This window comes from Bubalus bubalis, chromosome 21 (assembly GCF_019923935.1).
Source record: "Bubalus bubalis isolate 160015118507 breed Murrah chromosome 21, NDDB_SH_1, whole genome shotgun sequence".
NCBI lineage: Eukaryota > Metazoa > Chordata > Mammalia > Artiodactyla > Bovidae > Bubalus > Bubalus bubalis.
In genome coordinates, this window is record NC_059177.1 from 55,241,336 (window position 1) to 55,253,908 (window position 12,573).

The 12,573-nt window shown below is 46.7% G+C and overlaps 1 protein-coding gene across 10 annotated transcripts in view; it reads left to right on the forward strand.

The window, feature by feature from the left end:
* Nucleotides 1-12,573, forward strand: part of ATG7 (autophagy related 7) — a 274,952-nt gene that overhangs the window by 79,739 nt on the left and 182,640 nt on the right. For all 10 annotated transcript variants that reach the window (XM_044933623.2, XM_044933624.2, XM_044933625.2 and 7 more), the window contains 3 exons: nt 601-804; nt 1,245-1,360; nt 6,733-6,808. In XM_044933623.2, the coding sequence (XP_044789558.1) occupies nt 601-804; nt 1,245-1,360; nt 6,733-6,808 (396 nt within the window). The remainder of the gene's footprint in view (nt 1-600; nt 805-1,244; nt 1,361-6,732; nt 6,809-12,573) is intronic.

Genomic DNA, 12,573 nt, shown 5'->3' on the forward strand with positions numbered 1-12,573 from the left:
CAAGCAATCTTGGGCAAGGTGTAGAAATAACCTATCTGACTTTCAGCATCGTCTTCTATAAATAAGAAACGTTTGCTGGGAGTTTAAAACCAACAGAGATAATTTGTGTTAACCTCTTATCAAGTCTTGTGCACTTTGTAAGCCCTCAGTCTTGGGTAGCTGTTACCAGCATTGTTGTTGAGTTGCTAAGCTGTGTCTGACTCCTTGTGACCGCATGGACTGCATGATGCCAGGCTTCCCTGTCTATCACTGTCTCCCAGAGTTTGCTCATATTCATGTCCACTGAGTCTGCGGTGCTGTCTAACCATCTCATCCTCTGTCACCCCCTTCACCTCCTGCCCTCAATCTTTCCCAGCATCAGGGTCTTTGCTGATGAGTCGGCTCTTCACATCAGGTGGCCAAAGTATTGGAGCTTCAGCATCAGTCCTTCCAGTGAATATTCAGGGTCGAATACCAACATTAGCTTATAGAATCTAATTACAGTCGAACACAAACACTTATTACAAAACAGACTTTTTAAGTTGACCCAATATGGAGTTAGCCATGGCCTAAAATGTAAGTGTCTCTTAACTCTGGTCTTTTATTCCTTGGAACTCACAGCTGGTCATCAATGCTGCCTTGGGATTTGACACCTTCGTTGTCATGAGACACGGCCTGAAGAGGCCCAGGCATCAGGGAGCCGGGGACTTGTGTCCCAGCTACCCCATGGCGTCTGCCGACCTCCTGGGCTCATCGCTGTTTGCCAACATCCCTGGCTACAAACTTGGCTGCTACTTCTGCAACGATGTGGTGGCCCCAGGGGATGTAAGTGGATTTCTTTGTTGTTTCAAGTATCTCCTACAGCCATCTTGCCCACTAGGGCAAAGAGACCCAGCTCTTTCCTTTAAGACTATTTAAAATATTGTCTATTAACAAAGAGAAAAATTGTCTCATTTGGGGCGGTGGCATTGTCCCTCGTGAGCCTTGCTTGGCATTATCGACGGTGGATAGCTGTGCCCCGCTCACCAGTGTCTCCAGGGCACTCGAGGGTTTTTAGAGTATTACCTCATTTAGTTACCTAACAGGTCTATTTTGTTTTTCTTGGGACTCGCAAGACATGGTATTATGTGAGGCTGACTGATCTCTGCCAACAGTGAGCATCTGGCTGTGTGATGGAGCTTATCGTGGGGGAGTTGCATGCTCCTGATAGCTCACCTTGGGTGGAACAGAACTCTGCACTCATGTCCAATCCTGCTTCTCCACAGTCAACCAGAGACCGGACCTTGGACCAGCAGTGCACTGTGAGCCGTCCGGGACTAGCCACGATCGCAGCGGCCCTGGCAGTGGAGTTGATGGTTTCCGTTTTGCAGCATCCAGAAGGGTGAGTTTCCCATTTAGAGATGGCTGTTGAAACAAAGACAGCTTCTGTATCTCCCTTGGCCTTTTCTCAGTCTGACTTTTTTCTGAGAATTGTATTGTTCTTTCCACTCTCAAAAAAACAAGAATAAAAAAAAAAAAACCTGGTTTGATCCTTTGGGCTGGTAAACTTGTCATGTGATCTTTGAAGCTGTGTCTCTGCGTCCTTGTAGAACTGAACTCTCCTAGGGTTGTTTGGTAATTGATGATAAGGAAAGATAAAAATTTTCATAGGGGCTTTAGGACCTTCCTGCTTTCATTCTGTTAATATATTATTTTTGATCTTCGTAGCTCTAAGCATTTGAAAGGCAATACATGAATCACGTATGATAGAAGTTGGATTTGACTGTGTTTGTAACAGATCCATCTTCAGTGACTTAGTCAGATGGAGGCGAGGCTTCATTTTTCTCATGCAGCAAGAAGCTCAGAGGCAGGCACCAAGACAGGGGTTCCCATGTACCATCGAGACTGTGTCTCCATCGTGCGCTCAGCCGCTCTTGGCTTTCCTCCCTGTGCTTGTCCTATTGTGGCCACAGGATGAGTGCTCTGCCTTCAGGGTTGCTTCTCTGTTCCAGTTAAGAAGAAAGCAATGACCAAAGGATGCACGTTGTGTTCAACTGAGGCTCCCCCGCCCCGCCACCCCGCTTTTTTGGGCCATGTTCTGCAGCATGTGGGATCTTAGTTCCTAACCAGGGATTGAACCTGTGCCTCCTGCAGTGGAAGCATGGAGTCTTAACCACTGGACCTCCAGGGGAGTCCCCGAGGCTGACGCCCTTTAAATGGCTCTCCAGGAAGACTTATGCATTGATTCTAAAACTCGTGTATAACTTGACCTTACCCTTATAACTGCAAGGAAGATGGACAAATGTTGCTCTTCGGCTGGGCACATTGCCTCTGAACAAAACTATGACAAGATAGGAAAGGAGAATGGACATTGGGCAGGCACCCAGCAGTGTCTGCACACTCATTTAAAAATGAGTATATATCCTGTATATATTTAAACCCTAGAAGATACTGTTACATAGTTGGATTCATTTAATTTTGGTGTTATTTTCCATTTTTAAACTTTTCTTTCTATGTCCTTGAGCTTCCATCCTAGGTCATTTTCCTTCTGCTGAAAGAATACCCTTTATCATTTCCTTTAGAAATGCCAGTGACAAAGATGTTTTAGTTTTTTTTGTCTAAAAATGCCTTTGTTTTATGTTTATGCTGAAAAATATTTTTGCCATGTACAGAATTCTATACTGGTTCAGTTTAGTTCAGTCACTCAGTCATGTCCGACTCTTTGTGACCCCATGGACTGCAGCACGCCAGACCTCCCTGTCCATCACCAACTCGCAGAGTTTACCCAAACTTATGTCCATTGAGTCGGTGATGCCATCCAACCATTTCATCCTCTGTCGTCCCCTCTCCTCCTGCCCTCAGTCTTTCCCAGCATCAGGGTTTTTTTTCAGTGAGTCAGTTCTTCGCATCAGGTGGCCAAAGTATTGGAGTTTCGGCTTCAACATCAGTCCTTCCAATGAACACTCAGGACTGATTTCCTTTAGGATGGACTGGTTGGATCTCCTTGCAGTCCAAGGGACTGCCAAGAGTCTTCTCCAACACCACAGTTCAAAAGCATCAATTTTTTGGCACTCAGCTTTCTTCACAGTCCAACTCTCATATCCATACATGACCACTGGAAAAACCATAGCCTTGACTAGATGGACCTTTGTTGGCAGAGTACTGTCTCTGCTTTTTAACAAGCTGTCCAGGTTGGTCGTATGTTGACAACATAATCCTGTTGTCTCTGGCTGCCGTTATCCTTGTTGAGGAGCAAGGTGTTCATCTCATCGCTTCTCCTTTGGTACAGTTGGATTTTCTCCTTCCCCTGCCCTCAGTTGCTCTTATGATTTTCTCATTGTCTTTGGTTTTCAGAATTTGGAAATATTTACTAAATCTGTATTTATTATTATATACCTATTTCTGTGTTTATTCTGATTGTGCTTTCTAGTGCCTCTTGAATCCACGGCTTGATGTTTTTCACCCACGGTGGAAAATTTTCTGCCATTATCTCCTAAAGCCTTGCTTCTGCCTCTGCTTTGATTCTTTCCTTTTGAGTCCCCAGCTGCATGTTAGAACCCGATGATGCTCTTTTCTGTGTTTTCCATCATTATGTCTTTCTTTGCTTCAGTCTGGCTGTTTGCTTTTTGGCTTATCTTCCAGTTTATTGATTCTCTCTTCTTCTATGTCTGTTTGTTAAACTATCCACTGAGTTTTAAATTTCATTATTATATGTTTCAGTTCTAGAATTTCTAGAAATAATTGGATCTTATTTTACACATTTCCTGTTCTCTGCTGAAATTGTGATTTTTTTATTCTTTGAAAACATTTAATCATGTTTTCCTTTTAATTTTTATCAGATATGCCCATTAATGTGAGATCTCTAATGAGTGTGCTCCTCTTGTCTATTGTTTTTATTTCCTCATATACCTGTTTTTTTTTAAAACAAAGCCTTTTTATTATGGAAAAATAAAGCATATATGAAAAAAGATTTATGTTCTGTGTATACATGCACACAAGCCATTTGTGTATATATAAAAACTCCTTTGTATGCACCATCCATTTTCAGAAATTACCAACACATGACCAGTCATCATTTATCTGTACTACTGTCCATGTTTTTTCTTCTTCCACTGACTTACTTTAAAGCAAATCTAAGACATAGTACTTAAGTCATAAAAATGTATCTATTTGGTATGTATCTCCACTGTTTTTACATTTAAAAACAAAGGCAGTTCCCTAATATTATCACATATCCAATCAGTGTTTAAATTTCCTCAATTTTTGCATCTGCTTGGCTATTTGACTGAGTACTGGCCATTTTGTGAAGAATTATACAGATGTTGTGATTTCCATTTCTTCTTGGAAAACTGCTGGGCCAAGTGGACTGCCATCTTAGACCATCTTATCCAGTTAGCGCTTGTCTGTTTTCAGGCTCTCCCTTAGTCTGAGGATGTATCCCCGCCATGATCCCAACTTGAAGCCTAGGATGTTCTCCATGGCTCCTCCCTATGGGCAGACCTTAGCTCTAGACTGTACCATTAGCCCCATGAGTCGGTCAGGATCACTGTTCAGCCTCTGATCCAGTGGCCACTGCTTTTGGAGACTGGCAGTCGCTTTCTGGGTGAACCTCCCCTGGCAAATGCCTAGGTTACCTCTGTGGGCTTCTCTCCTCTCATGTACCTTGGCTCTGTAATTCTCCCCTACCTTGGGTACTCTCCGATGCTTTCAAACACAGGTTTTTTTTTTGTACTTCGTCTAGCTTTGCCGTGTCTTCTCAATGGGAGGGCTGGTCCTAACCACCGAGTCTACCAAGGCCACACCTGTTATAAAACTGGTTTTCAGGTTATTCAGCTTTTTGATTTATTAAGCACTTACCGCATTAGGCTTGCTTGTGAGAGAAAGGAAAGGAGTAGGCTGGCGTGTTTCGTTCCGCCTCGGCCTTGGGGCTCTTGGTAGGTTCTGTGTGCAGCACGTTGTATCTGTGCCACGTCATTGACGCAGAAACTAGCGCAGCTATGGTCCAGAGACCCTGCTTCTCCAAGCAAGGACGATCTTCCTTTATGACTTACAAACAATAGAAGTAATTCATCTTTCATCTAGCAAATAAAAGTGAGACAAAAATTAATTTAAAAAGAGTAATGTAAAAAAAAAAGGAAGGAAAAAAGGAAAGGAAAGACAACAAAGGAAAGAAAAAGAAAATTAATCAACCATTTAAGAGTTTCTCGATATCTGTTAGAGGCAGCGCTGTCAAGGTTGTATGGTAAAGTCAGACTGGAGCCAAACACATTTACATCTGACTGTGTGACAGATACACTGTGATTTATCTTATATATGTTCAGTACTGACATAGTATTTACCTTGTGTTATGCTTTATTCTAAGCGCAGTACAAATAGTAGTTCATTTAATCCTCATAGCAAACATTAGGAAGAACTGTTGTCTGTCCCATTTTCTTTCTTTCTTTCCTTTTTCTGTCCCATTTTTGATGGGGAAACAGAGGCATAGCCAAGATAACCATGTTGCTGAAATTCACATAGCTGGTGAGCAGTAACCCTGGGATTTAGCTCGGCCCAGTTTGGCTGCAAACTCTGTCTTTAAGCACTCTGTTAAGATATGCTATTTGTAATACCGACATGGAAGAAGTGAATTTTTGAAAGGTTTGTTTTTCCGGTTGTTAGAAATTGACATGCCCATTCCACTTACTGTGTAACTCAGAGTCCTTCTGCGTCCTTGGAAAGACGGCCTCTGTAGTGTTGGTAACATCAGTTCAGTTCAGTTCAGTCGCTCAGTCGTGTCTGACTCTTCGCGACCCCATGAACTGCAGCACGCCAGGCCTCCCTGTCCATCACCAACTCCCAGAGTTCACTCAGACTCACGTCCATCGAGTCAGTGATGCCATCCAGCCATCTCATCCTCTGTCGTCCCCTTCTCCTCCTGTCCCCAGTCCCTCCCAGCATCAGAGTCTTTTCCAATGAGTCAACTCTTCTCATGAGGTGGCCAAAGTACTGGAGTTTCAGCTTTAGCATCGTTCCTTCCAAAGAACGCCCAGGGCTGATCTCCTTCAGAATGGACTGGTTGGATCTCCTTGCATACATAACTAGTATAACTGCTTCCGAGTTGAATGCAAACAAGCAGCTTTTCTTGTCTTCCTCTCATCTTTGTTATCTCCCTGGCACCTGCGTTTTCTTGTGGCCCCCAGACAGGAAGCATTTGGGGTAAAATCTTTCAGAGCTGGCTGCGAGTCCTTGACACCAACCCCACGTCGGCCACTCGGCCACTTTTGTTGTCGTCACGAGCTAGAACCAGGGCCCGTGTCGCTTGTCTTCTGTGACAAAAGGAGACTCCGCACAGTGGTTTGGGGTGGAGCGCATCCGTGGTGCTGCATTAATTCCTCACTTTTCTTTCTCCTTCCTGCATGCACTAGCAGGTGCATCACCTCAAGAAGTTAAGGTTGGAACGGTTTCTGTTTCAAAACGTCAGCAATGTGCTGTGGTGTTTTACAAGACTCTTTTAGACAACGAGAATTAATATTTATCGGCAAGTAGCCTGTGGCCACAAGCTCTGGTCTTTCTAACTTCAAAACACAGGCCTTTTTTTTTTTAATTATTCTACCTTCCTCCCAGGAAAATTAGTATTTTTCTGTATGTTTTTTTGTTTCCCTGGCTTATGATGCCTAGCAAAGGGTGTTTCAGTTATCCTTATAAATCCTCCACAGACCTCCTCTCGATCATCCTCACGGGAATTAAACATAAACTTCTCTGAAATGAGCAGCTCTCACCGTTTCCCTTTCTCAGGGGCTACGCCATTGCCAGCAGCAGTGACGACCGCATGAATGAGCCACCAACGTCCCTCGGCCTCGTGCCTCACCAGGTGAGTGAGTGGAAATGAAGTCGCAACTCCAGGCCCCCTCCCGGTGGTGCAGCAGGAAAGTATTTGGGGGTCACCTTACCATGCCGTCCTCCAAGCCCACCTCTCCTCCACCCTCCTGGCGCTCCTGCTTCCTTGGAATATCAGTGGCGGTGTTTTATGAGCACCGGGAGGGGATCTCGGGCTGCAGAATGGTGACGAGAAGAAACCCTGGACGAAGAGTACTATCCAGTCTTGATTTAGTATTTATCATGTTGACTCAGGGCTCCCGGATGGAGTAGAATGAGAGAGAACAGGCTCTGGAGCCAACCAGAGAGCAGCGTCAATCCCAGCCCTGTAGTTATTAAGGTGGCCTTCCTTGGCCATGTCACCAAACTCGGAGCCTTAGTTTTCTTATCTGTAAAATATGGGCCAAAACACCGACCTCAGCTGGTAGTGGCAGAGAGGAGAGGTGGGGTATAGAAAGTCCTCGGTGACAGCCCTAGAGTGTCACTGCTGCTGCTAAGTCGCTTCAGTCGTGTCCGGCTCGGTGTGACCCCATAGATGGCAGCCCACCGGGCTCCCCCGTCCCTGGGATTCTCCAGGCAGGAACACTGCCGCGGGTGCCATTGCCCTCTCCGCTAGGGTGTCACAGCCCTCAGTAAAGGATGCTGCCAGCTGTGTTGCTGTTGTTTATTATTATTATTAACTCCTTAGCCAAAGAGCAGCCTTTCTGGGCATGCACAGTAAGACCATTAGAAGTACACAGTGCCACGAAAAAGTGGGACATCTTTTCAGAAAAAGAATCTGAGGCTTCCTAAGGAAGGCCCATCCTGTGGAGAGTGAAAGAGAGTGAAAAAGTTAAGTTTGTGCTGCCTCTGCACCAGTGTTTGTGACCATGCTCTTGGAGGTTTTCTGGCCTTGGAAGCATGGCTCTGAGCTCTGTGCGTGTGCGTATTTTGCTCTGTAGCAGGAGGGCCGTCTCTGAGGGCAGCAGCGTGCGTGCCCGGCAGTGCTGTCTGGGGGCCGTGAGGACAGACCCCCAGATGGGCGCAGAGAGCAGGTGACACGCGCCAACCTCACTCGCCTTTCTCTCTGCCTGCCCACACTTGCCCTGTCGTTTTCTGGTTGAGGGTCTGCATCAGAAGACAGGAAATACTTGCCCACTTTCACAGAGAGAGGCAGTGGGTATGCCGAAATCCAAACCTCAGCATGGCGCTCTGACCAGGGCCGTGTCAAGGCTTTTTGAGTGGAAGCTGCCCTGGCCTGCAGGTTGGGAGCTGGCGTTCAGTCACTAAGTCGCGTCTGACTCTGTGACCCCGTGGATGGCAGCACACTGGCCTCCTCTGCCCCTGCTGTCCCCAGCTGTCTGCTCAGATTCTTGTTCATTGATTGGTGATGCTAGCCAATCATCTCATCTTCTGTCGCCCTCTTCTCCTCCTGCCCTCCATCTTTCTCAACATCAGGGTCTTTTCCAGTGAGCTGGCTCTTTGCAGCAGGTGGCCAAAGTATTGGAGCTTCAGCGTCAGTCCTTCCAGTGAATATTCAGGGTTGATTTTCTTTAGGACTGACTGGTTTGCTCTCCTTGCAGTCCAAGGGACTCTCAGGCGTCTTCTCCCTTCACTTCCAGTCACCACGCTGGGCCACTTGCACAAGCCGCCCGCCCCAGTCTCACGTTAGGTCACTCACCTCCTGAGCCTCAGTGTCCACGCCAGGTGCTGGACCTTGTGTCCAGAATTGTCTAAAACGATGAGGCTTTGTAAACCATGAAACACCATGCAAATGCGACTTTTCCAGCCTCCCTCGTTCAGGAGGGCATTTGTGCGACACGAATGGGTTAACCTTTTCTGAAGAAACCCCTCAAGTAGGACCCAGAAGACCCCGTGGTGAGCCCCATGATGAGGAAGCAAGCTTCCAGAGCCGACCTCTGCTGGGGACGTGCTCACGTGAATGCCCACCCTCGCCCCTCTTCACAAGTCGCCTTCCTCATGTGCTGCCCTTGACGTGTGCCCGCACCTCCTTTGCAGATTTCACGCTGAGAAGGGCCTTAATTAAATTTTTGGTCACGCCCCGCACCAGTTTCCGTCTTGAAGTCCTTGATGTTAAATGACCACAGTTGTAGTTTTCTCGGTGCTGAGGCCAGAGGGCAAAAAAGAGTCTTTATAGAAGGGCTCCCGTCTCAAAATGCGTGCCCGTGTTTTTCAAGTACTATAGCAACTAATCCTTCTCAGCGTTACTCACCCCCATGGAGCCTGGCGATTGTTTGTCAGTCACCCACTCTTGCACTTCTTTCTCCTCGTTTTCAAACGTCTGAAGGATTATTTTGGTTGTTGGCCATCTCTTCATTTGGCCTTTTCAAAGGCTGAAGGGTAACGCAGCCATATATGGGAAAGGCCCAGTGCGTGCGGGTGACTGCTTGCTTACATTATTTCAAGTGTCAAGCCTTTATTTTTAGCCACTTTCTAAAAAAGACAGTGGAGAAAGAACTTTACGATTATTCAGGGTTGTGTGGTCCCTATTGAGAGGCTTTAAATTTCTTCCCTCTTTGTTTTTTTTTTTTCTTTTTGAAGTGGAGTGAGTCCATGTATGCAACGGTGCTTTGACTAGGAGACTGTCATTTCCATCAAAACACTGGGCTGTGTGCAGTGCAGATTCAGCACCCCCGCCCCCACTTCCTGGCAGTCCCAGACAAACGACTTCCTGTTGGAGAGGAACTCCCAAGCCCCTTTGTGTGCTCTGTATACAGAGGGCGGCCCATGTTTTCCCCGGGCTCGGTTTTCTCCATTCCCCAAAGGAGAGCGTTTATTAATTGGCCCCTGTGGAATGAGATATAGTAGAAAAGTGATAGTCCTCAAGCGGAGAATCCCAAGGCCGCCCACCCACTAGCCAGTCGGTTGTATAATCTGGGGAAGCTTGCTTCTCTTCCTGCTCTCATGTCTCTGCTTTCCCCAGGGTCAGACCTGGGAGGCCTGGGGGTGACTTAGTCTCTCTGTGGGCCCACAGGCAGGATTTGGCTCATCCAGAGATTGGCCAAGTGCAGGAAAAGGCTTCATGAAGGCCCTAAAATTCAGTGATACCCAGCCTGGGGGGAAAAAAACCCCAAAACCTCTTTCTGCATTTGAAAACCGTGAAGAAACCATTTGAAGGTGAGAAAATAGGCTTATGGGTTTGTGCTTTTTAAAAAGCCTCCAGCCCATTGTATGTAGACGGGATTCTACAAGCAGACAGTCATGAGTATAAGCCCCTTTCTGTCTGTAATGTGTTTTCAGTTTGTCATTTTTATCCACATATAAAATGCACACTGTCACACTGATCATGCAGTGTACAACTTGGATTATCATAGAATGAATACCATGTGTGTGCCCAGCACACGCATCAAAATGAAATCTTGCCAAGCACCCCCACAGCCCCTTTCATGCTTCTTCCAGTTATCATGGCCTCCATCCCACACAGAGACAAGCATCTCTTGACTCTGAACACCTCAGGAAACTTCTGTCTCATTTTGAACTTTCTGTAAACGATATGGTACACGCTCTTTGGAGTCTGGCTTCTTTTGTAGAGAGAACTTTACTCTATAGAGAGATTGATCACTGTCAATCTTAGCATACTGTCGTTCCCTCTGCTGCTCAATGAGTGGGATCTTTTATTTATTTAATTTTATTTTTTAAAGAAGGTTGTCTTTTTCCTGGCTCCTGGGGTCACGACTGAGTTCTGTGAGGTCAGACCCCTCCTATTCTGGTTCTTTGGTGGGAGGCGCAGTTCAGGAGTTATCAAATGTAGAAGCCACTCCTGACGTCACCAGGCAGTTGGTGTGCAGACTGGTGAGACAGCTGTGATGGAAATTTGCAGCTGATGTAGCTCCTGGTCATCTAACTGGACATCCCTCAGAGAATGAAAGCGTCGTGGCGATTCGGTGGTCGTCTGAACAGCACGGCCCTGAGTCTAGCTGTCCTGCTCTCATCTGACTGTGGACGGGCTGTTCACCTTCTTAGTCTTTGTGTGAAGGTACTCTCGGTCCTCAGGCACTGCTCAATGAAGACCCTGGGGTATGCCCCTCCTAGGGGTTTGCTCTTGCCAACCCCATGGTTCTTTTGGGCTCTTGAGTTCTTTCTTTTAGCTAATTTCAGAAAACTAGGACAAAGCCCAAACTAGGGCAGGACCCAGGGAGGGATCAGCCTGGGAAATCTCCCCACCCAGACGAAAGCTGAGCTAGAGCTGTGGGCTCCAGCTGCACAGGCCTGTCTGTGCAGGCTGTTCCCCACAAATTCTCAGGCCGTTACCTTTTAATAAGGTGTCTGTATTTTTTTTTTTTAATTTTTTAAAATTTATTTTATATTTGGCTGTGCTCAGCCGTCGTTGCTGCAAGGGCTGCTCTCTAGTTGCGGTACGTGGGCTTCTCGCTGCAGTGGCTTCTCTTGTTGCGAGCTTTAGGGCCTGTGGGCTCTGGAGCTGTGGCTCCCGGGCTCTAAAGCACAGACTAAGTATCTGTGGTGCTTAGGCCTAGTAGCCCCATGGCATGTGAGATCTTCCCAGACCAGCCATCGAACCCTCATCCCCTGAATTGGAAGGCAGATTCTTCACCACTGGGACCACCAGGGAAGTTCCAGCTTAGGTATAATTTTATCAGTTGAAGAAGGTCACTCATGCCCCACAAGTTTTGCTCACCTGATAAGGCTGTCCTGTGTGGGAGGCCCACATGGCAGGGAACCTGAAGGCTCGATGATGATACAGATCCAATTAGAATCCCAACTTTGCCTCTTCATTTCATTTTCATCAGCTCATTTGACAGAAGGGGTTTGAGGAAGTTCTTGCCACTTGTCAGTGTGACCTTGGGGATGTTACTGATCCTTTCTGAATTTCATATTTTTACTGGAAAAGGCATAATAATACACTGAGATTCATGTACAGGTTAAATTATAGTTTCTAAACACTAGCACACCCAAGAAGGGCATGGCAACCCTCTCCAGTACTCTTGCCTGGAGTATCCACATGGACAGAGGAGCCTGGTGGGCTGTATAGTTCATGGGGTCGCAAAGAGTCAGGCATGCACATGTGAAGAATCTTAGTTCCCTGACCACAGATTGAACCCACTTTCCCCTACATTGCAAGGTGGATTCTTAACCACTGGACCACCAGGGAAGGCCCTTCTTCTTTCACTTTTCATTAAAATGGTAAAGTGGGAGCTTATCTACCCTCCTAAAAAGGAAGTTACAAGGAATCTTATAGAACTCCGGAAGCAGTGAGTGTGTAGGGAAGGGCTGGAGGGATTACTCCCATCCTGCACTGTTTTTCCAAGGACGACGCTGGCTCATTTCCAGCTTGCTGCTTCTGCTCCCCGGTGGCCTGTCTGAGAGTGAGCAGTGGCTCAGTGGTGGTAGTTGGAGTCATTGTCCGAAACAAAGACCTCTGTGGTGCACCTAGGGTTTCGAAATTGCTCAACTCTGTTTTGGCATTGAATTTGGTTAAGACTCGTTTGAACATCCAAGAGCCTCACGGAGTTTGGATTTAGTTCTTACTTACGCAAACTCCAAGCTCCAGAAGTACTGCCAGGCCGCTGGAAACCTGTGTGAGGTGAGAGCAGGAGGCCCCACTGTGGCTGCGGCTGTGCCTCTCAGCGCAGCTGTTTCTGTTTGTTTCTGGCCTTGGACCTTCACTTCCCATCCAGGCGAGGTGGGCTTGGGTTCCACGCTGCTTTTAACTCAGCTTAGGTGTAAATACCACCAGGGGTGGCCCAATGCAGGGGACCCGTTCCTATTCCTGATCTATTCATTTTATGGCCAATTGGGCAT